A 26,156-nucleotide genomic window follows, 5' to 3' on the forward strand; every position below is an offset into this window, starting at 1 on the left:
TCTTAAGATATTGTAACTGTCATGCCCCCGCTGGAGGAATCCTCTTTGCAGGTGGATCTGCTGCTCCCCAAAGCAGATGCTACAGGGGAGCAGGTTATGTCAATGAACAGGGAGATGGAGCAGGAGGATCTGGGACCTTCGGAGGTGACTGCATCCCCAACCCCCTCCACAAGATACAGGGGTCCCAGAAACAGTATCAGAGGTAGAGGATGAGCTGCCACTGAGTCCAAGGAATCTGTAGCATCTAAAGGTCAGCTGTAAGACACTGGAGTGCCTGCCTGAAGAACAAAGGCTCATCAGGAGTAAGGGGCTCCTTGTGAAAAAGCTACACCTCATGAGTAGACCAAAATTCTGAGGCACTCCAGGCGGTCTGCAGCAGTGTATTTTGGACACTGAAGACTCATGGTTTAAACTCTCAAGTTTCTGGCAGAAATGCCACAACAACATCCTTACAGGAGCTTCTTGATGTGCCACTTGTCTGGTTACAACATTTGAGCTTGGAGTTGTTATTGTTGTTGTTTGGACCTTGCCTCATTTGTTGTGACTTTCCTTTTGCAATTGCCCATGTGAGTGGACTTAGGATTCCTACATTTGCTTTCATCTGAAGCAAGACAGTGACCAAGTTTTGCATGATGATTCCTGATATCAAGGAACAGGCTTTTGCAAATAATAATAATAATAATAATAATAATAATAATAAATAGTATTATTTGTACCCCATCCATCTGATTGGGTTGCCCCAGCCACTCTGGGAGGTTTCCAACATTTATAAAAACATAATAAAACATTACAAGATGATGCAACATTTTTCTTTTCTTTTTGACTCTCAGGATTCCTAAGCATTGGTGGGTACAAAACTACTACCAGTCTATCTATCAGTGGCAAAGCTAAATATCCACTGACTAAATGCCAGGCTTAATCATTGATTTTACTTGAATGTCAATATGCTTTAGAAATCAGTCAAGGGCAATGGGTTTAATATTTGCCTGAAATTTAAGGCTTTGTTAGGTATTCAGGGTGACGGTGCAAAATGTGTTTAGCAAACCTTTCCTCTCATTATAAAGCAAATATCTCTGCTAGGGCTCTCTGCAGGGGCAGAATATTTCAGAAGACACGCAGCAGAGGCAGATTTAGGGCATCGAGATGGTTCTGCTGCTTGGACATGGAGCCTAGTGGGTGTTTCAGGGTGTCTCATCTATAATGTAGTCAATTGAGCAGAACAGAAGGCAAAGGGGGCCGATGTTGTCCTCACATTGGGCACCGATGAAATTTTAAAGACCAAAGTCCGCCCCTGGAATGCTATATGGGGTAAAACACAGGCAAAACACTGTTATAAACTATGTCAGTTAGAATCCAGGAATAATCATCATCATCATCATCATCATCCCATGTGGCTAGGTTTCCCCTGCCACTGGGTGGCTTACAGAAAGGAAGCAACCTTAAGGCCATGGAGAGATGGCATTGGTTCCTGATCAAATTGCACGGGGTAAACCTGTGCATTTCAAGAGGAGTACATTCTAGGAGGAGGTGTGGGGAAAGAGGAGACCTATCCACATATGGTAGGAATGCAGTTACAGATAGGTAGCCGTGTTGGTCTGCCATAGTCAAAATAAAAAAATTCCTTCCAGTAGCACCTTAAAGACCAACTAAGTTATTCTTGGTATGAGCTTTCGTGTGCATGCACACTTCTTCAGATACACATGGAATGGTAGGAATGCAGATTTCCTGCAGCTATTGCTGGACAAGCACCCAGTTCTAGCATTACTAAATATTGGGCAACCTGCGGGCCTTCAGTTGCTTCAATGGAAACTGGTAGCCCTCAGCAGGCTGAATGGATGTGGAAAGCTACTGGAAGATGAAGGGCTTTTCGGTGAAAGGCTGGCTTGATAAGATATGGGTTATAGCCTCCTTGGAGCACTGGGTGTGTCAAAACAGAGTCATTAAAGGTAATAAACTTAATGGAGTAGGATAGCCCTTTCCTTCATATGCAAATAGAGATGGACATTTGATTCAGCCTCCATTAACACAAATTACATTAGGGAGGATGGAACACTACTTGAGAAATACATACTTAGAGATTTCCTGAGAATAGTGCATGAACACAATCTTTGAACAAAATACTTTTATTTCTGTACGATGAATGGCAAATGTGTGCTTTGTACGTCCTGTTTTCTTCTTTCATGCTTTACTTTGTGAAAACGGCAATTTTTTTTTTAATTAAGAGCAGAGAAACAACCCTTTTTCATATGATTTTAAAAAATAGAAATCAAAGCAAAATATTAAAACCTTGATTCAGAAAAACAGCTTTTGTGTGAAGAGACTCGCTTCCTAAATCAGGAACTAGATGCAGATGATGCAGACACATTTGTCTTGTACGAGGTATTCAGTACGTCCTCCAACCCATTTACACTGTACAATGTGGTTATGGGGTGCCTTTTTGTCCCTACTGCACTGCAGATAAGGAATTGGATTCCCAGCCACTGACACAGGATGTGTCCATGCTGCTTTTTATAACTGTGCTATTATTATCATTATTTTTAAAAAATGTGTGTGAGAGAGTGAGAGAGACAGAGAACATGCAGCTGTAAACTAGTAATTCAAAAGACCTTTAGAACAGAACAAAGAGATGACAGCTGCACTTCAGAGCTGTCTTTCTCTGAAAGCAGCTTTTTCAGAATCTTGGATGCGGCCTGCAGTTACTATAGCAAAATTACTAATATCATTTCCATTAAATTGATGGGAATTGTAGTCCCAAAGCAGCTAGAGACCCAAATTTGGGAAACCCTGCAAAGGGATCTGGAAGGAGTGGCTTCAGTTCTGAAGCCCAGGCAGGAGGGAGGAAGGGCCAGAGTACTCCTCAAGGCAGCAACCCTGCAAGGGGTTCGTACTTGATGTGTGTCATTAGGGGCCTCTTTGCCTTGAGTTGACCCCACAGAAATACAGGTGGGCTGGCACTTAAACTGGTTTTCCCAATGCCTGACCAACCCCTTCATCTGTAATCAATAAAGTTGTGCCGATATTTGACCCAAGCAACGTGTCCCGTGTGTTTATGTCAAGATGGACCTCACTACGAGCAGCGTCATCAAGATCAGCTCCGACAGCAGCTCCGATTCCAACAGAAGGATGGAGAGTGATTTCAACTCGTCCCTAGAGTCCCTGTTCAAAAACGACAATGTGATCTTCAACGGCCACGCTTGCGACGATCGGGGTGAGGGGTTGTTTGGGCTTTCTTATCACCATTGTTAGTTGCTATCATCTTTAATCACACACAGTGCTAGCCCTGCTGAGAGCAGACTCACGGACCAGAGTTGCCCATGGGGTGGGATCCGCAACGGATGCGTTGCACAGTTTGGAAAAGATTAAAGCGAATTTTCATGGAGGATACAGCTCTTATTTCCTTGAGTGCAATCTAAATGTATGGTGTATTGTACCACAGCTGAGGACTCTTAACCTTGTGAAATTGCAGTTGTGAAATTGCAGGTGGAAACAAACTGAACATAGAGGAGTGGCCACATTTCTTGGTGTTGAACTGGGGAAGGGCTATGTTTAGTTGAAAGATAAACCAAATATTTGCAGCAGAACCTTTGTACTTCTAGGAGGACAGACTAGAAGTTCTGAAACAACACAGAGGAAGCAGATACGGTATATTACAAAGCTCAACATCATGAGCACTGCAGGGAAAGTAAGTAGATGATTTCTTTTAAAGTTGTTTTTTCAGACCAAGATGCATAAATAGCTTTAAAAAATATTACGCTCAGCCAAAAGACTTATTGAGCAAAGATTAGCAGACATTGAAAATCAACACAACCTCGCCGGGGGTGGGGGTGTCTGCTCCCCCAGGTATCACAGAATAACCCCACCACTTGGCCTTCCATCATACATGTCATCTCTTTCATCTGTACCACACCGACTTGCATTTATTCGTGCAAGGTTCAATGTCCTTCCATCGAACCTGCTGAGCCACAGATTTTCCAAGGGTTTGGTGTCTCCGCTATGCGTGTGTGACGGGAAAACTGTTGATTCTCTCCCACATATAATGTTCAACTGTCCCCTACATAGCATAGCCAGGACTAAATTCCTGGGTCCTGCTTTACTGCGCTTGGTTGGCAGGCCTGCTGAGTCACATGCCGCACTACTTTTGCAGGATACAGATCCTTCTGTAACTCTGCAGGTGGCGAGATTCCTGAATGCGGTTATCTCACACACAAAAACCACCAAAAACAACAACATCAAAAACTAATCGGACAGTTTTGAAGAGAGTGCATGTCGGATCTCGTCTTCAGTTTTCCTTTTTCTGGGATCCGTCCCTTGGAGCTCTCCGGGCCCCAAGCTGTTATCTGGCTCTGCTCAATGACCCACCCCTGCATCATGGTGTTCACCTTCTGGTGCCGAATATATCGGTCTTTATGCCTCTGTGCTTTTATGTTTGTACATACTTTATGGGCTAATAGCCGTAAATAAATAAATAAAAAATAAAAATAAAAAAAATACAAAATAGGCTTATTGTACTATAAGCAGGAGAAATACATTCCTTGAAGTTCATCCAAGAAGTTCTTGGAAGTTTCATCTTAGGGGTTCCTGAAAGTTTCTTCTATTTTCCTCCTCCTGGAACACCATCATTAATATCAAACCAGTGAATGTTAAACATGCTTTCAACTGGGGAGGGAGAAACATCCAGCAAGTTGAAAACTAGCTCAGTGGTCATCAGGGCTTCAATCCTAAATAACTTAACCAGGGAGTAAGCCCTGGTGAAGATTGTAAAAAGATGTCTAATTAAAAGCCACCCTGAGGAATTTGGCTATAGGCAGGGCTTTTTTTCAGCTGGAACTCACCAGAACTCAATTCCGGCACCTCTCAGATGGGTGCCATTGCCATTGTATGAGAACAAAGGAGGCATTCATGGTGAGTTCCAGCACCTCTTTTTCCAGAAAAATAACACTGGTATTGGGGCGCATATTAAATATTAAACATGCAGAGGATTGCAATGTTAACTGCGTGGAAAAATAGTATATGATCTTCTGTTATTTCACAGGACATTGAAATCAGAGCTGTCACTGTAAACTGTTTTGAGGTTTTGTAGAATCAACTGGTATATACATTTTATTGGGGGTGGGGGTTGTCCAGGATAGGATTGCACAGTTACATACAGAAATACTGTTATGATATTCTATTATCTCAGGTCATTAAGTGCAAAGCTGCCGTTGTCTGGGAAGTCCAGAAACCATTTAGTATTGTGCAAATAGAAGTTGCCCCACCTAAGGCACATGAAGTCCGGATTAAGGTAAGAGAGACAAACCAAAAATTGCATTTCTGCAGATTGTTAGTATCTGCACTAGGGATGGAGAAATTTGATTCAGTTTGCATTTAAAGATAAATCTACCTAATTTATGCTTTCAAAAACAATATGAGAATGGGGAAGGGCTGCAGCCCGTGGAGGAGCAGCTGTTTTGCTTGAAAAAGTCTGAGGATGAATCACTGGTCTCTCCAGGCAGGTGTGGGAGAGTCCCTAGTCTGACTCTCTGGAGAGCTGCTTTCAGTCAATGTGGAAAATGCTGATGGACCAATGGTCTGACTCAGTATAACAACAACAACAACAACAACAACAACAACAACAACAACAACAACAACAACTTGTACCCCACCCACCTGACTGGGTTGCCCAGCACCTCTGGGTAACTTCCAACAGAATATTAACAAATGTCAACACTAACACTTTGAATTGTGCTTGGAAACACATGGGGAGTAATTGTAGATCTTTATAGCAAACATGTATATATTAGGAGAAATTTGCACTGAAATCCTGATGAATTTTCATGAGTACTTTAAAACAAAAACCTGCAAACTGATGTGGAAATGTGGGAGAGTTTTGAACCCCTGCAAGTTGCTGCAGGAGAGGGGTTGTGAGCAATATCATGAGAGGAGTGTTTCCAGGACCAACTTGAAACTCAAAAGCTCCCTGGTTATATTTGGTATTGGATGATGGGTATCAGTTAAAGACTTCCTTTTTCAAAAAACACAAAAAAACCTGTTAAGTGGAGATCTTTAACCAGTCTGAATTAGATGTGAAATCGTTTTCACACATGAAATTATTTTTAATTGCTTTTAAATATTTCTACATGTTGATCTGTTAGTAATTGTTTCTATTATTTATGTTTTTACTGCAATATCATTTTGAGATCTCTTATGGGAGGTAATTCATGAACTGAATTTTTAAAAATAATATAAAATAAAAAACTTTCCCCTTTAAACCAGATTTTGGCGTCTGGAGTCTGTCGCTCCGATGACCATGTTCTAAGTGGGGCAATGCAGGTAAAATTCCCCATTATTCTTGGTCACGAGGCAGCTGGTGTTGTGGAGAGCGTTGGGGAAGGAGTTACCTGTGTGAAACCAGGTAAGGTAAAGCAGAGTGCAACCAGAAAATATCAACTCACAGCATTGGTCAACAAGGATCAAACAAAACTAGGAGAGCCAACCAACTGGTGGAAGAATAACCAGTAAAGTGTTTTCTTTAGGGAAGGGCGGTCAGCTCTGGGCCAGTGACTAGATTTTTAATGTAAATGCCAGAATTTGGAATCAATTGCTAGACATTTCTGAATAGGAGTCAGCAACATTATTTCTACTTAACTGGTGATATTATTATTACTACTACTACAACAACTCTACTACTACTATCACTTGCCAGGGTGGGTCACAACTACTTAAACTTGCAATACTACCGTAATTTAAAACAAATTGCAGTCAAGAGAATAGGGTAGTCCCTATTCTCAGGTGCCAAAGACCAGGACTGCTATACTGCCAGCACCCCAAAATGTTGATGAAAGAGGAACTACCAAAAAGGCCCCTTCTACTGATTTGAATGTCCAAGAGCAGGTACTCCCAAACTCAGCCCTCCAGCCCTCCCCACTTCACAGCTAGCTGCACAAGAATCTGCAATGTTCATGACATACCCTCCAACATTGCTCAGATGAAAATAGGGACATTTCTCACTTCCCACCTCCAACTGACCCTCCTCAACCCCCCTCCCCAATTTTGTACTGTCCCCCGCCCTCAACAAAGCATTTCCCAACAGAGGAAGGGTAGTGCCATCAGCACTGCACCAATGCAACACTGTACACATGCCCTCCACCATCTTGAGAAAACCCCTTAATCCTGACCGGATTTGATTCTTTGGTAGATTTACAAAAAGAAAAACACACTGCAATAGATAAATTTTAGAAAGGGGCAAGATTAGAAACAGACACACAGAGCATTAAAAAAAAGAAAATCAAGATTCCTTGCACTCCACTTTGGTTGGCTGTCTTGGCTCAGCTCAGCTGTCCCATCACACTGGCCATTGACCATGCTTGCTAGGGTTGATGGGAGTCATAGTCCAGCAACATCTGAAGGACTGAAGGTTCCCCAAGCCTGTGGTATGTACTAGCTTGTCCGAATATTTTAAGCAGGCTAATGATGGTATTTTCATCATTCCCAGGAGACAAAGTCATCCCACTCTTTGCCCCACAATGTGGAGAATGCAGCGCATGCAAACATCCCAGAGGCAATCTGTGCAAACTCTGCGAGTGAGTTGAAGTTGTTATTTGAACAGTACTGGAAACACCAGCAGTGCAAATGTTAGATTAAAGAAAACACAACCCAAAGCACAATTTTCCTTTCTTCATCTTTTAGCCTTGCCGCCTCTGGAGTAATGCCCGATGGCACCAGCAGGTTCACTTACATAGGCCAGGAGATCCACACCTTTGTCAGAACTAGCACCTTCGCAGAATACACTGTGGTGCATGAGTCTGCGGTGGTCAAAATTGATGCTACAGCTCCTCCAGAAAAAGTGTGTCTGATTGGCTGTGGGTTTTCTACTGGCTATGGTGCTGCCATCAACAGTGCAAAGGTAAGGGTTAAACATTGGTAATGCTTATATTCAGTGTGGGGAATTTGTGGCAGGTCTAGACAGAAAGAGGAGGACAGGTGGACTCTGGGCCTCTGGCACAGAACCAGGTGAAAGCACAGTCAACAGAGTAAATTAATCAAAACAACATAAAATAGCAAAGCCACCAAATACCCACCAATCCATTGGATGTACACTCATGACCTGAATTCACGTTCTTGCTACAGACGTAGTTCTCCAGCATCCCACCTCTCTCTTGGATGTTTTGAATATCAAGCAGTAATCCCATCCACAACCAATTGCCCAGGGGGAGCACCCTTGCCATCATATACTGAAGGAGAGACCCAAGTACTGCAGGGGGTTGGATTAGATGGTCTCTTCCAACTCTACAATTCTATGATTCTATGATTTCAGGTGGAGCCTGGTTCAACCTGTGCCGTTTTTGGTCTGGGAGGAGTTGGCCTCTCAACTGTCATGGGCTGCAAAGCAGCTGGAGCTTCCCGAATCATCGGGGTCGACATCAACAAGGATAAATTTCCCAAAGCTAAAGAGATGGGAGCTACAGAGTGTGTCAACCCTCTGGATTTCAAGAAGCCCATCAATGAAGTGTTGTATGGCTTGACAGATGGTGAAGGTGTTGACTATTCATTTGAAGTGATTGGGCGCACAGACACCATGGTACATGCATGAAGACAGAATTTTACTGTCCTATTTTGAAAAGGGAAGATGGAATTTCCTGCATTCCTGTTCTTCAGTGGTTCCTATTTTTCACTGGGTTGTGATCCGATAATCTGTTGTAGCAAGGGCCTTGGGTTCTGAGACAGTAGGACGTGTCAGAGTTTTAAACATCCTCCACCCATTGATTAGGTAACTTATGGAATAATGTGAGATGGGACTCAGGCATGAGGGGCTCATGAAGGGTGAGAATGATCCTTTTGGGTGATTCTTCTCTCCCACATAAGCCCACTCCCCAGCATCCATTCCCACATTCTTCAGAAGGCCCTCACCATCCAAAAAGGCTTTTCAGGGTGTGCATGTAGCTGGGCAGGGACGCGGGTGGCGCTGTGGGTTAAACCACAGAGCCTAGGAATTACCAGTTAGAAGGTCGGCGGTTCAAATCCCCACAACGGGGTGAGCTCCCGTTGCTCGGTCCCTTCTCCTGCCAACCTAGCAGTTCGAAAGCACGTCCAAGTGCAAGTAGATAAATAGGTACGGCTATGGCGGGAAGGTAAACGGCATTTGCATGCGCTGCTCTGGTTCGCCAGAAGCAGCTTAGTCATGCTGGCCACATGACCCGGAGGCTGTACGCCGGCTCCCTCGGCCAATAAAGCGAGATGAGCGCCGCAACCCCAGAGTCAGTCACGACTGGACATAATGGTCAGGGATCCCTTTACCTTTACGTAGCTGGACATGGGAGGAAGAAAAGATAGGGATGCTTTCTTCCATTGCTACTAATATGCTTTGAACAGTAAAAACTTTGAGAGGTCTGACTGTGTCATGGAAGGTGATCATGGATGGTATTTCTCCTTGGCTTGATTCAAGAGTCATGCCTTTGGATTTCCCCCAGACTGCTGCCTTGGCTTCCTGCCACATGAATTATGGGACCAGCGTGGTTGTCGGAGTGCCCCCTTCAGCTTCTGAAATTACCTTCTCTCCAGCACTTATCTTCACGGGGCGCACTTGGAAAGGATCTATATTTGGAGGTATGGGCCTACTAGCTTTCCATCAACAGGGCACATTTCAAATTCTGAGAGAGTGTTGAGGGCGCCAGTCACAAAATAGCTTGGGGTGGCAGCAGGTTGTGCCATGAAATGTCTGTCATGGGGAGCATGGCATAACACAAAATTAGAGAAACACCTTGATTTGTTCATTATTTCCCCACCCCCAGCAAATACTATTTAGATTTTTTTAAAAATCATGCACTTACCATGTGAAAATACATTTAAGATCTCATGCAGTTTGGCCCTCTGTAGGCTTTCCACGCAAGCTCTTGGCCCGTAATTACTATGTTAGTATCTTCTCTATCTCCCTCCCACCCACAGATCTGTCATAACATCAAGGCCAATCTCATTGCATAACCCAAGTTCAAAGACGGTTTCAGGCTATAAATTTGTGGGACTTCCAGACCTTTAACCAACCTTTTGCTCCTTTTTTATGGCATTATAATTAGAGTACCATATCTTCACTGTGCACTTACTGTTTTCAGGTTGGAAGAGCAAACAAGCTGTCCCCAAGCTGGTTTCAGATTTCATGGGGGGGAAGTTTACTCTGGATCCACTAATTACCCACACTTTGCCTTTTGATAAAATCAACGAGGGCTTTGAACTGCTGCGTTCAGGAAAAAGGTAAGACCTTTCCCCACCCCCACCCCTCAAAGTGTAGTGGAAAAGGCAGGGTACCTTTCTGAGAGTCATAGCCATAGTCATGATAAGATTACACAATCTTCCTCTGGAGTGACTCAAGCTTGGAGGTTGTTTGCGTTGCAGACTAAAAATGGATATATGGGACTTCCAACACAATGTTGCATTGCAGAGTTTTTCTGTACAATGTGGGGAGGGGGGGAATTGGATCCAGATCCCCTGACTGCAGTGGCTTGCTGACCTGTCAATCACATGACATCACTATATTGGGTGACCAGGTTTTCCTTTGTAGCGTGAGCTGGTCTTGCGTACACATCCCCCAACCCCTCTCCAGTTTAACTCAAGACTCATCCACTCCAACACCCCCTCCCCAATAAGACCTAGATTTAAAATGAAGTCTACGCTTTATTCATCTACCAAAAAAAAATGTGGCCAAAAACAGAGAGATTAGCTTGATCATGGTTAGATTCTAGTACTGAAAGTAGCATGAGCTATTTATGTACAAAGAAACAGAAGACAAAATGGGGAAACGGACACCTCAAAGAATGAAAATGAACAACTAAACCCATGTAGAAACAATGCAATGTACATCCATGCAAATATGGATGTTCACAAGCAAGACTTGCACCACAACTGTGGTCGATCCGCATCTCATTAGGCTGAGCAACAATTGATTTATAAACTGAAATTGATACTGTTTTGGATGGGGCAATGAAATTACATCCACAAACTGTTTACCTTGATGCTTCTGTTAGGGAGAAATATGCATTTGTATTCAGCTTCCTGTGATGGCATAAATGAATAGAATCAACTTGTTGGGCTTTTTCTTGTGCAATTCTTTTTCTTGGAATCACTTTTATAAGCTTATCACATGGCTTCTTATTTCCTCTTTTTCACACCCTATTCTTCTCTTTTTCTTTTATGACTTTATTCCTTTATAAATGAAATTCTTCTAATAAAATGTTAACTATAAAGAAGGTTTCCTATTTCTGTACAAGTTCAGACTTCCCTCTCCACCCCCCCTCTGAAAATTACTCACTGTGTATGCTATATACTTTTCCTATTTCTGCTCCTCTGACTGTAAGTTGTGTTAATTGTGTTAATATTGAATTTGAAAACGTTGTAACCCACCTGGAACGCGATGGCAGAAGGTGGGTAATAAACAGAATGAATGGATGATGCTTAAAAGATCATTTTCCCTTAATATCAACCAGATCAAGCCTTTCCTTAGAAAGTTGTGGCAAAATCTTAAACCTACTGAAATATTAGCCTATTAACATTAAAAATCTAATAGGTATTATCACCCTTCCATTTAAAACTGTTTCTTATTGTTTCAGTATTCGCAGTGTCCTGGTATTTTAAAGTCCATGGTGAGGAGGAAGAATACAAGACAATGACCTTTGCAAGCTCAGATTGCCACATTGCCTAGTAGGACATATGTGAAATGACTGGACTCTGCAATGTTGTCACTGGCAATGCTCCTTTATCAACACGTACGTCTATCCCAAGACCGTCACGTTTTTCCTCCAAATGCAACAGAAGAAAATTACCATAAACACAATCTCATGTTGTGATTCAAAATATCAATATCCTGTTTAATCAAGCAACAACACAAATAATTATTATCATGTATTTCAAAGGTGAGAGGTTGGGTAGTTTATGCAGTTGTCTTATATATATTTGGGAGAAAGTCACACTGAACCCAGTGGAATATACATACTGTAAATCAGTAGCTTGAAATCTCTCTGCAGAGATTCCTAAGAATTGGTGGGTACAAAACTACTACCAGTCTATCTATCAATGGCAAAGCTAAATAGCCACTGGCTAAATGCCGGGCTTAATCATGTTGATATTTTCACCCCTCCTATTGACAGAATCTCCTGATCTGATGTTTTGAGAAAGGAGGGGGCGGAAAGTGCTCTTCTACTCTTCCGCTCCTGAGTAACTGCCTGACTCTGTGTGTGGAGAGAGTCTTATCTATGTAGTGACTAGATGGCTGAGTGGGAGATGTAACATTCATGCAAGCCAGTTCTTTAGTTTCTAGTAACTATTAGAAATAAAAGGAGTTATGTTTCACAGCTAGCTTCCGCGTTATTTATACTCTGCATGAGTCCGGTGCTCACAATGCACAGTTGTGGGTCCAGTGCACTGGGACCTGCTTTCCAGGATTGGAAGGTCTCTGAAAGTGCTCCAGTCGCCTAGCCCAGTCGCTGACATCGGTTGAAAGGCGTACTGACAAATCATTGATTTTACTTGAATGTCAATATGCTTTAGAAATCAGTCAAGGGCAATGGGTTTAATATTTGCCTGAAATATAAGGCTTTATTAGGTATTCAGGGTGACAGTGCTAGATGTGTTTAGCAAACCTTTCCTCTCATTATAAAGCAAATATCTCTGCTAGGGCTCTCTGAAGGGGCAGAATATTTCAGAAGACACCCAGCAGAGGCAGATTTAGGGCATCGTGACGGTTCTGCTGCACTGGGTGTTGCAAGGTATCTCAACTATAATGTAGTTGGCCTCACACTGGGCACCGATGAAATTTTAAAGACCAAAGTCCGCCCCTGGAATGCTATGTGGGGTAAAACTTAGGCAAAACACTGTTATAAACTATGTCAGTCATAATCTAGGAATAATAATAATAATACTAATCCTATGTGGCTGGGTTTCCCTTGCCACTCCCTTGCCACTCTGGGCGGCCTACGGAAAGGAAGCAACCTTTAAGGCAATAGAGAGATGGCATTGGTTCCTGATCAAATTGCACAGGGTAAACCTGTGCATTTCAAGAGGAGTACATTACGGGAGGAGGTGTGGGGAAAGAGCACCCAGTTCTAGCATTACTAAATATTGGGCAACCTGGGGACCCTCAGTTGCTTCATTGGAAACTGGTAGCCCTCAGCAGGCTGAATGGAAGTGGAAAGCTACTGGAAGATGAAGGGCTTTTCAGTGAAAGGCTGGCTTGATAAGATATGGGTTATAGCATCCTTGGAGCACTGGGTGTGTCAAAACAGTCATTAAAGGTGATAATGGAGTAGGATAGCCCTATCCTTCATATGCAAATAGAGATGGACACTTTATGCAGCCTCCATTAACACAAATTACATTAGGGAGGATGGAACGCTATTTGAGAAATACATACTTGGAAATCTCCTGAGAATAGTGCATGAACACAATCTTTGGACAAAATACTTTTATTTCTGTACGATGAATAGGAAATGTGTGCTTTGTACGTCCTGTTTTCTTGTTTCATGCTTTACTTTAAATCAGAACCAGTGAAGGCAGTGAATGTCCGGTGTGAGTGCCTGGAGGCAGTTGGAGGATGGTATACAGGCTGAGACCCTACCTGCCCGCAGACTGTCTCGCCAGAGTGGTGCAAGCTCTAGTTATCTCCCGCTTGGGCTACTGCAGTGCGCTCTACGTGGGGCTACCTTTGAAGGTGACCTGGAAACTGCAATTAATCCAGAATGTAGCAGCTAGACTGGTGACTGGGAGTGGCTACCAGAACCATATAACACCGGTCCTGAGAGATCTGCATTGGCTCCCAGTACATTTCCGAGAACAATTCAAAGTGTTGGTGCTGACCTTTAAAGCCCTAAACAGCCTCAGTACTGTATAACCTGAAGGAGCGTCTCCACCCCTATCATTCAGCGCGGACACTGAGATCCAGCGCCAAGGGCCTTCTGCCGGTTCCCTCATTGCGAGAAGTGAGGTTACAGGGAACCAGGCAGAGGGCTTTCTCGGTAGTGGCGCCCACCCTGTGGAACACCATCCCATCAGATGTCAAGGAAGTAAGCAGCTATCCTATTTTTAAAAGACATATGAAGGCAGCCCTGTTTAGGGAAGTTTTTAATATTTAATGCTGTCTTCTTTTTAACACTCGATTGGGAGCCACCCAGAGTGGCTGGGGAAACTCAGCCAGATGGGCAGGGTATGAATAAATAAATAAATGAATAAATAAATTATTATTTGTGCCCCGATCATCTGGCTGGGTTTCCCCAGCCACTCTGGGCGGCTTCCAACAAAACAGTAAAATACAATAACCTATTAAACATTAAAAGCTTCCCTAAACAGGGCTGCCTTCAGATGTCTTCTAAAAGTTTGGTAGTTATTTTTCTCTTTGACATCTGGTGGGAGGGTGTTCCACAGGGCGGGTGCCAACACTGAGAAATTATTATTACTATTACTTTGAGAAAACATCAATTTTTTAAAAAAATTAAGAGCAGAGAAACAACCCTTTTTCATATGATTTTTTAAAATAGAAATCAAAGCAAAATATTAAAACCTTGATCCAGGAAAACAGCTTTTGAGTGAAGATACTCATTTCCTACATCAGGACACCTCCGTAATCCCATTGACAAATCTGGAAAGCATGGTGTTTCCTTTGTACCACAATGGCAGCCAAATTCTTTGTAGTTTGTCTTATCTGCTAGTCACACTTTTTTGTTTGCAGTTTTGAGTGATGCACATTTTTGCAAGCAATATAATATAACAATACAAGGCATTTCTGTATGTTCTTTTCACTAATATTGTCGTTTCCGATGCACACTTTTGCGGCGCAAGATTTTGTGAGATTGCGGTGCCCAAAACACCCACTGTGCTCTAACGCAAAGAAAGAGTTAAGGACTATGAGATACTACAATACTTTTTTTTTGTGATACCTTATTTAATGCATTCCTTTTTTGGGAGGAAGGGGGCTTGGGGGGTATTGCACCAAGACCCCCAACCACCTTAATCTGGACAAACTAATGAGCATTCAGCCTGATTTGTTTGTGGAGAGATTAGATAACATTGCATCAAGCAAGTGTTAATCTGCAGTCTCTGTTGCATTTCTCCATCACCTTCCTTACTGCAAAAAGTTGGATCCACAGCCAGGATATTCAAGGATGTGATTCAATCCCATCCAAAAGTAGTAACATTATGGAAGTGCCCTTTATCCCACTATCCTTTGTCGTGAAGAACTTTCGGCTCAGCCAAGTCACAAGAAATCTCAACAATCCACCTCCTGTTAAACATTAGTGCCCTTAAGCAAGAAAATGTGATTTGCAAGCTCTGTGTCTCCCTCCACCCCCGTTGGTTTTTTTTTGCTTTGTTTTGTTTTGCATGCTGGTGCTAATTTAGATTCAAATGCAAGTACAGCTGTCATCTCTTTGTTCTGTTCTAAAGGTCTTTTGAATTATTAGTTTACAGCTGCGTGCTCTCTGTCTCTCTCTCTCTTACTCTCTCACACACATTTTTTAATAGTAATAGTAATAATAATAATAATAATAATAATAATAGCACAGTTATAAAAAGCAGCATGGACACATCCTGTGTCAATGGCTGGGAATCCAGTTCTTTATCTGCTGTGCATTAGGGACAAAAAGGCACCCCATAACCACATTGTACAGTGTAAATGGGTTGGAGGACGTACTGAATACCTCGTACAAGACAAATGTGTCTGCATCATCTGCATCTAGTTCCTGATTTAGGAAGCGAGTCTCTTCACACAAAAGCTGTTTTTCTGAATCAAGGTTTTAATATTTTGCTTTGATTTCTATTTTTTAAAATCATATGAAAAAGGATTGTTTCTCTGCTCTTAATTTAAAAAAAATTGCCGTTTTCACAAAGTAAAGCATGAAAGAAGAAAACAGGACGTACAAAGCACACATTTGCCATTCATCGTACAGAAATAAAAGTATTTTGTTCAAAGATTGTGTTCATGCACTATTCTCAGGAAATCTCTAAGTATGTATTTCTCAAATAGTGTTCCATCCTCCCTAATGTAATTTGTGTTAATGGAGGCTGAATCAAATGTCCATCTCTATTTGCATACGAAGGAAAGGGCTATCCTACTCCATTAAGTTTATTACCTTTAATGACTCTGTTTTGACACACCCAGTGCTCCAAGGAGGCTATAACCCATATCTTATCAAGCCAGCCTTTCACCGAAAAGCCCTTCATCTTCCAGTAGCTTTCCACGTCCATTCAGCCTGCTGAGGGATACCAGTTTCCATTGAAGCAACTGAAGGCCCGCAGGTTGCCCAATATTTAGTAATGCTAGAACTGGGTGCTTGTCCAGCAATAGCTGCAGGAAATCTGCATTCCTACCATTCCATGTGTATCTGAAGAAGTGTGCATGCACACGAAAGCTCATACCAAGAACTAACTTAGTTGGTCTTTAAGGTGCTACTGGAAGGAATTTTTTTATTTTGACTATGGCAGACCAACACGGCTACCTATCTGTAACTGCATTCCTACCATATGTGGATAGGTCTCCTCTTTCCCCACACCTCCTCCTAGAATAAACTGATTTCTTGCACGGTTATTGTGATACGAGCTAACATAAAAGTTTGAAACACAGCTCTTCAGAGCTGTCTTTCTCTGAAAGCAGCTTCTTCTGAATCTTTGCTGCAGCCTGCAGTTAATATAGCAAAATTACTAATGTCATTTCCATTAAATTTATATACTACTTGAAAACAAATTTATACATTGCTTGATAAAATGAAACAAAACCTCAAAGATAAAACAATAACTTTGAGAAATCTTTACAACAGTAGTTTAAAATATGCAAAAAGTTAACCTACTAAGGGTGGTTAAAATCCACATCAACTTTCTAAGCATCTGGGCAGGCTTGTTTAAACAAGAATGTTTTTAGCAGGCACAGAAAATAATACTTGATATCAATGCCATCATAAAATGCCATTAATAAAGGCCCACGCTCAATTTTCTCTTTCATCTGACAGGTTTTACATAGACCAGATGGTGCTTTGGGGCCCTTCTGAATCCACAATCCTATTTTAAGTTGTGCCATTTACAGCCCATGAAATGAAGAAAGGTACCTGGATACCTTTTTGCTATGTGTGGGTAATTGTGGAAATGATTCCTAAGGTTGAGCCCACTTCTACCTCTCTAACACCACAGGTGAAGTTTGTTTCCAGGCAGCACCACTTCACAGGTTGCGGCTTGCTTGAATCTTCCTCCGCACAAGATATTCCCTGCACTTGGAAAACCGGAATTTCAGGGACAAGGCTAGGCTGGAAAAGTCATTCCCCCTGATGTTAAAGGGCACAGATCTTATTTGGATCATATGCAATGACCAGGGTTCCCTTAAATCCCTGTACTCACTAATGGCTATTTGCTGGTTGGAACTTCTTGAACAGCATTAGTGGTGGAATATTCCAGCTCCTGCAAAAACTGACAAGGCTACAAAAAGGCGAACCACGCAGTCGGGCGCAAAGTAGAGGCTATGGGCGGAAGGGTAATTTAGCACCTGAACATCACATTTGAGAAGGAGCCACTGTTTAGGCACAATGGGGTGCATCTATCTGAATCTAGCAATAATGCATGGCTCACTGACATCTCAGAAGGCTTCAAGGCTTGGTTGCAGATGTAATGGTGTGATGGCAAACCCTATTGGCTTGGGTGGCAGTTAAGGCATTGGGTAAACCATAGTTTTTGGTGGAGGGGAGGTTGTACCCTCTGCTTGCTTCTCAAGTGCAAACCGATATTCCATTAAAGCAGTGTTTCCCAAACTTGAGCCTCCAGCTACTGTTGCACTACAGCTTCCACCATCCCTAGCTAGTAGGAACTAGTGGTCAGGGATGATGGGAATTGTGGTCCCAAAACAGCTAGAGACCCAAGTTTGGGAAACCCTGCAAAGGGATCTGGAAGGAGTGGCTTCTGTTCTGAAGCCCAGGCAGGTTCGTACTTGATGTGTGTCATTAGGAGCCTCTTTGCCTTGAGTTGAGCCCACTGATATACAGGCGGGCTGGCACTTAAACTGGTTTTCCCAATGCCTGACCAAACCCTCCATGTGTAATCAATAAAGTTGTGCCAATATTTGACCCAAGCAACATGTCCCGTGTGTTTATGTCAAGGATGGTCATGGGTGATGGGGGCATGTGGCTCACACAATGCATCTCTACAATTCCCACCCTTCACAGACTTATTTTCTTGAGTGCAATCTAAATGTACCGCAGCTGAGGACTCTTAACCTACTTCCTTCAAAGTTGTGAAATTGCAGGTGGAATCAAACTGAACGTAGAGGAGTGGCCACATTTCTTGGCATTGAACTAGGGAAGGATTAACTTTATTTGAAAGATAAGCCAAATATTTGCAGCAGAACCTTTGTACTTCTAGGAGAACAGACTAGAAGTTCTGAAACGACACAGAGGAAGCAGATACAGTATATTACAAAGCTCAACATCATGAGCACTGCAGGGAAAGTAAGTAGATGATTTCTTTTAAAGTTGCTATTTCAGCCCCAAGATGCATAAATACAAAAAATAAAAATAGGTTAATTGTAAGCCACCCTGAAGAATTTGGCTATAGGTAGGGCTTTTTTTCAGCTGGAACTCACCAGAACTCAATTCCGGCACTTCTCAGATGGGTGCCATTGCCATTGTAAGAGAACAAAGGAGGCATTCATGGTGAGTTCCAGCACCTCATTTACTAGAAAAGTTGCACTGGTATTGGGGCGCATATTAAATATTAAACTTGCACAGGATTGCAATGTTAGCTGCGTGTAAAAAATAGTATATGCTCTTTTATTATTTAACAGGACATTGAAATCAGAGCTGTCACTGTAAATTGTTTTCATGTTTTGTATGATATTCTATTATCTCAGGTCATTAAGTGCAAAGCTGCTGTTGTCTGGGAAGTCAAGAAACCATTTAGTATTGTGGAAATAGAAGTTGCCCCACCTAAGGCACATGAAGTTCGGATTAAGGTAAGAGAGACAAACCAAAAATGGCATTTCTGCAGATTGTTAGTATCTGCACTAGGGATGGAGAAATTTGATTCAGTTTGCACTTAAAGATAAATCTACCTAATTTATGCTTTCAAAAACAATATGAGAATGGGGAAGGGCTGCAGCCCTGGAGGAACAGCTGTTTTGCTTGAAAAAGTCTGAAGATGAATCACTGGTATCTCCAGGCAGGTGTGGGAGAGTCCCTAGTCTGACTCTCTGGAGAGCTGCTTTCAGTCAGTGTGGAAAATGCTGAGCTAGATGGACCAATGGTCTGACTCAGTATAATTAACAACAACAACAACAACAACAACTTGTACCCCACCCATCTGACTGGGTTGCCCCAGCCACTCTGGGTGCCTTGCAACAGAATATTAAAATCACAACAAAGGTCAACACTAACACTTTGAATTGTGCTTGGAAACACACGGGGAGTCATTGTAGATCTTTAAAGACCAGTGTTATACGGTCCTGGAGGCCGCTCCCAGTCACCAGTCTGGAAGCTGCATTCTGGATTAATTGTCATAATTGTAGTTTAAGGCAGATTCCTGTGTTCCTATGAGAACCAAAACACACCCATTTTTCAAAATTCGCACTTCTCCAACTTTTGCAATGCCAAGTAATAAGTGTAAAAATTCATATAGTGGTGTAAAATGTGCACAAAAATGCCAGTATTAATGAATATAATATACAAATATGCTTGATATTAGACAACGTTGCTTTGCACTGTTGCATATTAGGCAAAATTGCATGCAAACATGTTTATATTAGGAGAAATTTGCACTGAAATCCTGATGAATTTTCATGAGTACTTTAAAACAAAAACCTGCAAACTGATGTGGAAATGTGGGAGAGTTTTGAACCCCTGCAAGTTGCTGCAGGAGAGGGATTGTGAGCAATATCATGAGAGGGGTGTTTCTAGGACTAAGGTGAAACTTAAAAGCTGCCTTGTTAGTTTTGCTATTGGATGATGGGTGTCAATTAGAGACTTCCTTTTTCCAAAAAAACCCACCCCATCCTGTCAAGTGGAGATCTTTAACTAAGTCTGAATTACTGTATTTTTCCGTGTATAAGACTATATTTCCCCCCAGATTTTTTAAGTTTAAAATTGGGGGTCATCTTATACACAGAATGTTGCAATTAATTATTTCTTAATTTTGGGCTCAAAAAATAGGGGTCGTCTCATACATGGGGGTGTCTTATATACGGAAAAATATGGTAGATGTGAAATTGTAGATGTGAAATTGTTTTCACACATGAAATTATATTTGATTGTTTTAAATATTTGTATAGGTTGATCTGTTTGTAATTGTTTCTATTATTTATGTTTTTAGATATCATTTTGAGATATCTTATGGGAAGCAATTCATGAACTGAATTTTAAAAAATAATATAAAATAAAAAACTTTCCCCTTTAAACCAGATTTTGGCGTCTGGAGTCTGTCGCTCCGATGACCATGGGCTGAGTGGGGCAATGCAGGTAAAATTCCCCGTTATTCTTGGTCATGAGGCAGCTGGTGTTGTGGAGAGCGTTGGGGAAGGAGTTACCTGTGTGAAACCAGGTAAGGTAAAGCACAGTGCAACCAGAAAATATCAACTCACAGCATTGGTCAACAAGGATCAAACGAAACTAGGAGAGCCAACCAACTGGTGGAAGAATGACCGAGAAAGTGTTTTCTTTAGGGAAGGGCGGTCAGCTCTGGGCCAATGACTAGATTTTTAATGTAAATGCCAGAATTTGGAATCAATTACTAGACATTTCTGAATAGGAGTCAGCAAAGTTATTTTTTACTTAACTGCTGATATTACTACTACTACTACTATCACTTGCCAGGGTGGTTCACAACTACTTAAACTTGCAATATTAATTTAAAACAAATTGCAGTCAAGAGAATAGGGTAGTCCCTATTCTCAGGTGCCAAAGACCAGGACTGCTATACTGCCAATACCCCAAAATGTTGATGAAAGAGGAACTACCGAAAGGGCCCCTTCTACTGATTTGAATGTCCAAGGGCAGGTACCCCCGAACTTAGCTCTCCAGACGTTTTGGGACTACAACCCTCATGATCCCTAGCTAACAGGACCAGTGGTCAGGGATGATGGAAATTGTAGTCCCAAAACATCTGGAGGTCTGGGTTTGGGGATGCCTGCCCAAGAGGGTCTTTAGGGTCTGGTGGGGCTTTCTGTTTCTGGCGGTGGAAAATGGCGGATCCCACACGATCGGAATTCAGCCATTCTGATAATTCAGGGCTGATATGGGGGTAATTAGCCCTGGCAGCCTCCCCAGGGCAGGGGAGGACTGTCTCGATGACCCGCGGTTTGCCCCAGATTGCCGATGTGGCAGACGGCAGGGGCACTGGGTCACGGAGCAAGGGACGGACTGACACTCCTGTGATGCCACCCCATAGTCTGCAATGTTCATGACATTCCCTCCAACATTGCTCAGATGAAAATAGGGACATTTCTCACTTCCTACCTCCAACTGACCCTCCTCAAACCCTCCCCCCAATTTTGTACTGTCCCCCGCCCCCAACAAAGCATTTCCTGAATATTTTAAGCAGGCTAATGATGGTATTTTCATCATTCCCAGGAGACAAAGTCATCCCACTCTTTGCCCCACAATGTGGAGAATGCAGCACATGCAAACATCCCAGAGGCAATCTGTGCAAAATGGGCGAGTGAGTTGAAGTTGTTATTTGCAACAGTATTAGAAACACCAGCAGTGCATATGTTGGGTTAAAAAAAAAACACAACCCAAAGCACGATTTTCCTTTCTTCATCTTTTAGCCTTACCGCCTCTGGATTAATGCACGATGGCACCAGCAGGTTCACTTACAAAGGCCAGCAGCTCCACACCTTTCTCGGCACAAGCACCTTCACAGAATACACCGTGGTGCATGAGTCTGCGGTGGTCAAAATTGATGCTGCAGCTCCTGCAGAAAAAGTGTGTCTGATTGGCTGTGGGTTTTCTACTGGCTATGGTGCTGCCATCAACAGTGCAAAGGTAAGGATTAAACATTGGTAATGCTCATATTCAGTGTGAGGAATTTGTGGCAGGTCTAGACAAAAAGAGGAGGACAGGTGGGCTCTGGGGCTCTGGCACAGAACCAGGTGAAAGCACAGTCAATACTGTAAATGAATCAAAACAATATAAAATAGCAAAGCCACCAAATACCCACCAATCCACTGGATGTAAACTCATGACCTGCACTCATGTTCTTGCTACAGACGTAGTTCTCCAGCATCCCACCTCTCTCTTGAATGCTTTGAACATCAAGGAGCAATCCCATCCACAACCAATTGCCCAGGGGAACACCCTTGCCATCATATACCGAAAGAGAGAGACAAGTAGTGCAGGGGGTTGGATTAGATGGTCTCTTCCAACTCTACAATTCTATGATTTCAGGTGGAGCCTGGTTCAACCTGTGCCGTTTTTGGTCTGGGAGGAGTTGGCCTCTCAACTGTCATGGGCTGCAAAGCAGCTGGAGCTTCCCGAATCATCGGGGTCGACATCAACAAGGATAAATTTCCCAAAGCTAAAGAGATGGGAGCTACAGAGTGTGTCAACCCTATGGATTTCAAGAAGCCCATCAATGAAGTGTTGTATGGCTTGACAGATGGTGAAGGTGTTGACTATTCATTCGAAGTGATTGGGCGCACAGACACCATGGTACATGCATGAAGACAGAATTTTACTGTCCTATTTTGAAAAGGGAAGATGGAATTTCCTGCATTCCCGTTCTTCAGTGGTTCCTATTTTTCACTGGGTTGTGATCCGATAATCTGTTGCAGCATGGGCCTTGGGTTCTGAGACAGTAGAACATGTCAGAGTTTTAAACATCCTCCACCCATTGATCAGGTAACTTATGGAATAATGTGAGATGGGACTCAGGCATGAGGCGCTAATGGAGGGGTGAGAATGATCCTTTTGGGTGATTCTTCTCTCCCACATAAGCCCACCCCCAAAATCCCTTCCCACATTCTTCAGAAGGCCCTAACCATCCAAACAGGCTTTTCAGAGTGTGTATGTAGCTGGACATGGGAGGAAGAAAAGACAGGGATGTTTTCTTCCACTGCTATTAATATGCTTTCAACAGAAAAATCTTTGAGAGTTCTGACTGCGTCATGGGAGGTGATCATGGATGGTATTTCTCCTTGGCTTGATTCAAGAGTCATGCCTTTGGATTTCCCCCAGACTGCTGCCTTGGCTTCCTGCCACATGAATTATGGGACCAGCGTGATTGTTGGAGTGCCCCCTTCAGCTTCTGAAATTACCTTCCCTCCAATGCTTATCTTCACGGGGCGCACTTGGAAAGGATCTATATTTGGAGGTATGGGCCTACTAGCTTCCTATCAAAAGGGCACATTTCAAATTCTGAGAGAGTGTTGAGGGCACCCGTCACAAAATAGCTTGGGGTGGCAGCGGGTTGTGCCATAAAACGTCTGTCATTGAGAGCATGGCATAACACAAATTTAGAGAAACACCTTGATTTGTTCATTATTTCCCCACCCCCAGCAATGCAATTTAGATTTAAAAAAAAAATCATGCTCTTACCATGTGAAAATACATTTAAGATCTCATACAGTTTGGCCCTCTGTAGGCTTTCCACACAAGCTCTTGTCCCATAATTACTACGTTACTATCTCCTCTATTTCCCTCCCACCCACAGATCTGTCATAACATCAAGGCCAATCTCATTGCATAACCCAAGTTCAAAGACGGTTTCAGGCTATAAATTTGTGGGACTGCCAGACCTTTAACCAACATCTTGCTCCTTTTTTATGGCATTATAATTAGAGTACCATATCTTCACTGTGCACTTACTGTTTTCAGGATGGAAAAGCAAACAAGCTGTCCCCAAGCTGGTTTCAGATTTCATGGGCGGGAAGTTTGCTCTGGATCCACTAATTACCCACACTTTGTCTTTTGATAAAATCAACGAGGGCTTTGAACTGCTGCGTTCAGGAAAAAGGTAAGACCTTTCCCCACCCCCACCCCTCAAAGTGTAGTGGAAGAGGCAGGGTACCTTTCTGAGAGTCATAGCCATAGTCATTATATGATTACACAATCCTCCTCTGGAGTGACTCAAGCTATGTTGCCCTTGAAGTTCCATTATCCACAACAGAACTTGCACATCACTGTCTTGAAACCGAAGACAACTGCATAGCTTGGGAGCATATAGAGCAACTGCTCTTGGGTGTTGTTCTCATCCACCTTCTCCAGAATGACCCTAGGAGCTAATCCTCAGTGGCTGGCTCAACTCCTTCCACTCAGATTGGCTCCAAGCAGCACAAGGCCAAGAAGACTTGATCATGGTTAGATTCTAGTACTGAAAGTTGCACAAGCTATTTATGTACAAAGAAACAGAAGACAAAATGGGGAAATGGACACCTCAAAGAATGAAAATGAATAACTAAATGGGACAATGAAACCCATGAAGAAACAATGCAATGTACATCCATGCAAATATGGATGTTCACAAGCAAGACTTGCACCACAACTGTGGTCGATCTGCATCCCATTAGGCTGAGCAACAATTGATTTATAAACTGAAATTGATACTGTTTTGGATGGGGCAATTAAATTACATCAACAAACTATTTACCTTGATGCTTCTGTTAGGGAGAAATATGCATTTGTATTCAGCTTCCTGTGATGGCATAAATGAATAGAATCGACTTGTCGTGTTTTTTCTTGTGCAATTCTTTTTCTCGGAAACACTTTTATAGGCTTATCACCAGGGTTCGTATGTCCTCTTTTTCACACCCTTTTCTTCTCTTTTTCTTTTATCACTTTATTCCTTTATAAATGAAATCCTTCTAATAAAATGTTAACTATAAAAAAGGTTTCCTATTTCTGTACAGGTTCAGACTTCCCTCTCCACCCCCTACTCTGAAAATTACTCACTGTGTATGCTATCTACTCTTCCTTTTTCTGCTCCTCTGACTGTAAGTTGTGTTAATTGTGTTAATACTGAATTTGAAAACGTCGTAACCCACCTGGAACACGATGGCAGAAGGTGGGTAATAAACAGATGAATGGATGGTGCTTAAAAGATCACCTTCCCTTAATATCAACCAGATCAAGCCTTTCCTTAGAAAGTTGTGGCAAGATCTTAAACCTACTGAAATATTAGCCTACTAACATTAAAAATCTAACAGATATTATCACCCTTCCATTTAAAACTGTTTCTTATTGTTTCAGTATTCGCAGTGTCCTGGTGTTTTAAAGTCCATGGTGAGGAGGAAGAATACAAGACAATGACCTTTGCAAGCTCAGATTGCCACATTGCCTGGTAGGACATATGTGAAAATGACTGGACTCTGCAATGTCATCACTGGCAATGCTCCATTATCAACACGTAGGTCTATCCCAAGACCATCACGTTTTTCCTCCAAATGCAACAGAAGAAAACTACCATAAACACAATCTTAGGTTGCGATTCAAACTATCAATATCCTGTTTAATGAAGCAACAACACAAATAATTATTATCATGTATTTCAAAGGTGAGAGGTTGGACAGTTTAGGCAGCTGTCTTATATATATTTGGGAGAAAGTCACACTCAACCCAGTGGAGTATACATGCTTGAAATCTCTTTACAGAAATAAATTTGGTACCGTTTTACATTGTTAATAAATATAGGATATGGAGGTTTCTCGGTGATGCACAAATGATATCAATTTCCTGAGAACTCCTTAAGGAAAATTGCTGTAATTTTTGTATGTTCTGATATGAAATTCTGGCAATGGCAAAATAATACAAGTTTTTTGCTGCTTAAATTCCAGGGTGGGTGTGCTTGGTGCCTTATATTGCAAGGAGTGGTAAACTGTATGGATTATATCATAAACACCTAATAAAAATAGTTATGAATTCCAGTGGACTTCCATCACTAATATTTCTGTTTCTCCAGGCACCTTTCACAGAATCATAGAGTTGGAAGGGACGCTGCTTGTCATCTTTGCATATTTAAATAAAAGTATAAACAGTAAGAAATAACTGAGATAATCCTAAAACCTATCAAAAGGTTTTTTAAAAAAAACTTTAGTGAGGCCTATATTATTTATTTATGTTATTTATTTATTTTCTATACCGCCCTATACCCGAAGGTCTCATGAGATGTGCTTCATTGGTTAGGAAATGTAACTATTTCAAACCCTATTGTATAGAGTCTCTTCAGACACCTACCCAAAT

At 42.2% G+C, this 26,156-nt stretch overlaps 2 protein-coding genes across 2 annotated transcripts in view; both read left to right on the forward strand.

Annotated features, from left to right (window-relative positions):
- LOC308486002 (uncharacterized protein) overlaps nt 1-12,317 on the forward strand; it is a 29,746-nt gene extending 17,429 nt beyond the window's left edge. Inside the window, exons 10-20 of the mRNA XM_081022227.1 lie at nt 52-144; nt 3,058-3,174; nt 3,551-3,682; nt 5,180-5,281; nt 6,253-6,391; nt 7,472-7,559; nt 7,666-7,882; nt 8,294-8,557; nt 9,447-9,582; nt 10,086-10,224; nt 11,577-12,317. Coding sequence (XP_080878353.1) covers nt 52-144; nt 3,058-3,174; nt 3,551-3,682; nt 5,180-5,281; nt 6,253-6,391; nt 7,472-7,559; nt 7,666-7,882; nt 8,294-8,557; nt 9,447-9,582; nt 10,086-10,224; nt 11,577-11,601 — 1,452 coding nt within the window. The 3' untranslated portion in view covers nt 11,602-12,317. The remainder of the gene's footprint in view (nt 1-51; nt 145-3,057; nt 3,175-3,550; nt 3,683-5,179; nt 5,282-6,252; nt 6,392-7,471; nt 7,560-7,665; nt 7,883-8,293; nt 8,558-9,446; nt 9,583-10,085; nt 10,225-11,576) is intronic.
- Nucleotides 12,318-17,025: 4,708 nt separating this feature from the next.
- LOC308485309 (alcohol dehydrogenase 1B-like) lies at nt 17,026-25,840 on the forward strand. The gene is made up of 10 exons (XM_081021002.1): nt 17,026-17,050; nt 18,355-18,440; nt 18,842-18,943; nt 20,385-20,523; nt 21,552-21,639; nt 21,749-21,965; nt 22,368-22,631; nt 23,157-23,292; nt 23,796-23,934; nt 25,167-25,840. The coding sequence occupies exons 1-10, from the start codon at nt 17,041-17,043 to the stop codon at nt 25,189-25,191; spliced, it is 1,206 nt and encodes a 401-aa protein (XP_080877128.1). The 5' UTR covers nt 17,026-17,040; the 3' UTR covers nt 25,192-25,840.
- The last annotated feature ends 316 nt before the right edge of the window (nt 25,841-26,156 follow it).

This window comes from Podarcis pityusensis, assembly GCF_964106645.2.
Source record: "Podarcis pityusensis genome assembly, chromosome: 9".
In the NCBI taxonomy this organism is placed as follows: domain Eukaryota; kingdom Metazoa; phylum Chordata; class Lepidosauria; order Squamata; family Lacertidae; genus Podarcis; species Podarcis pityusensis.

Bases quoted from the DNA above. Each gene is read 5' to 3' on its own strand.
- LOC308485309 (XM_081021002.1), top strand. The intron at 18,441-18,841 runs GTAAGTAGATGA...CTATTATCTCAG, and splicing joins TCATGAGCACTGCAGGGAAA to GTCATTAAGTGCAAAGCTGC. The intron at 20,524-21,551 runs GTAAGGTAAAGC...CATCATTCCCAG, and splicing joins AGTTACCTGTGTGAAACCAG to GAGACAAAGTCATCCCACTC.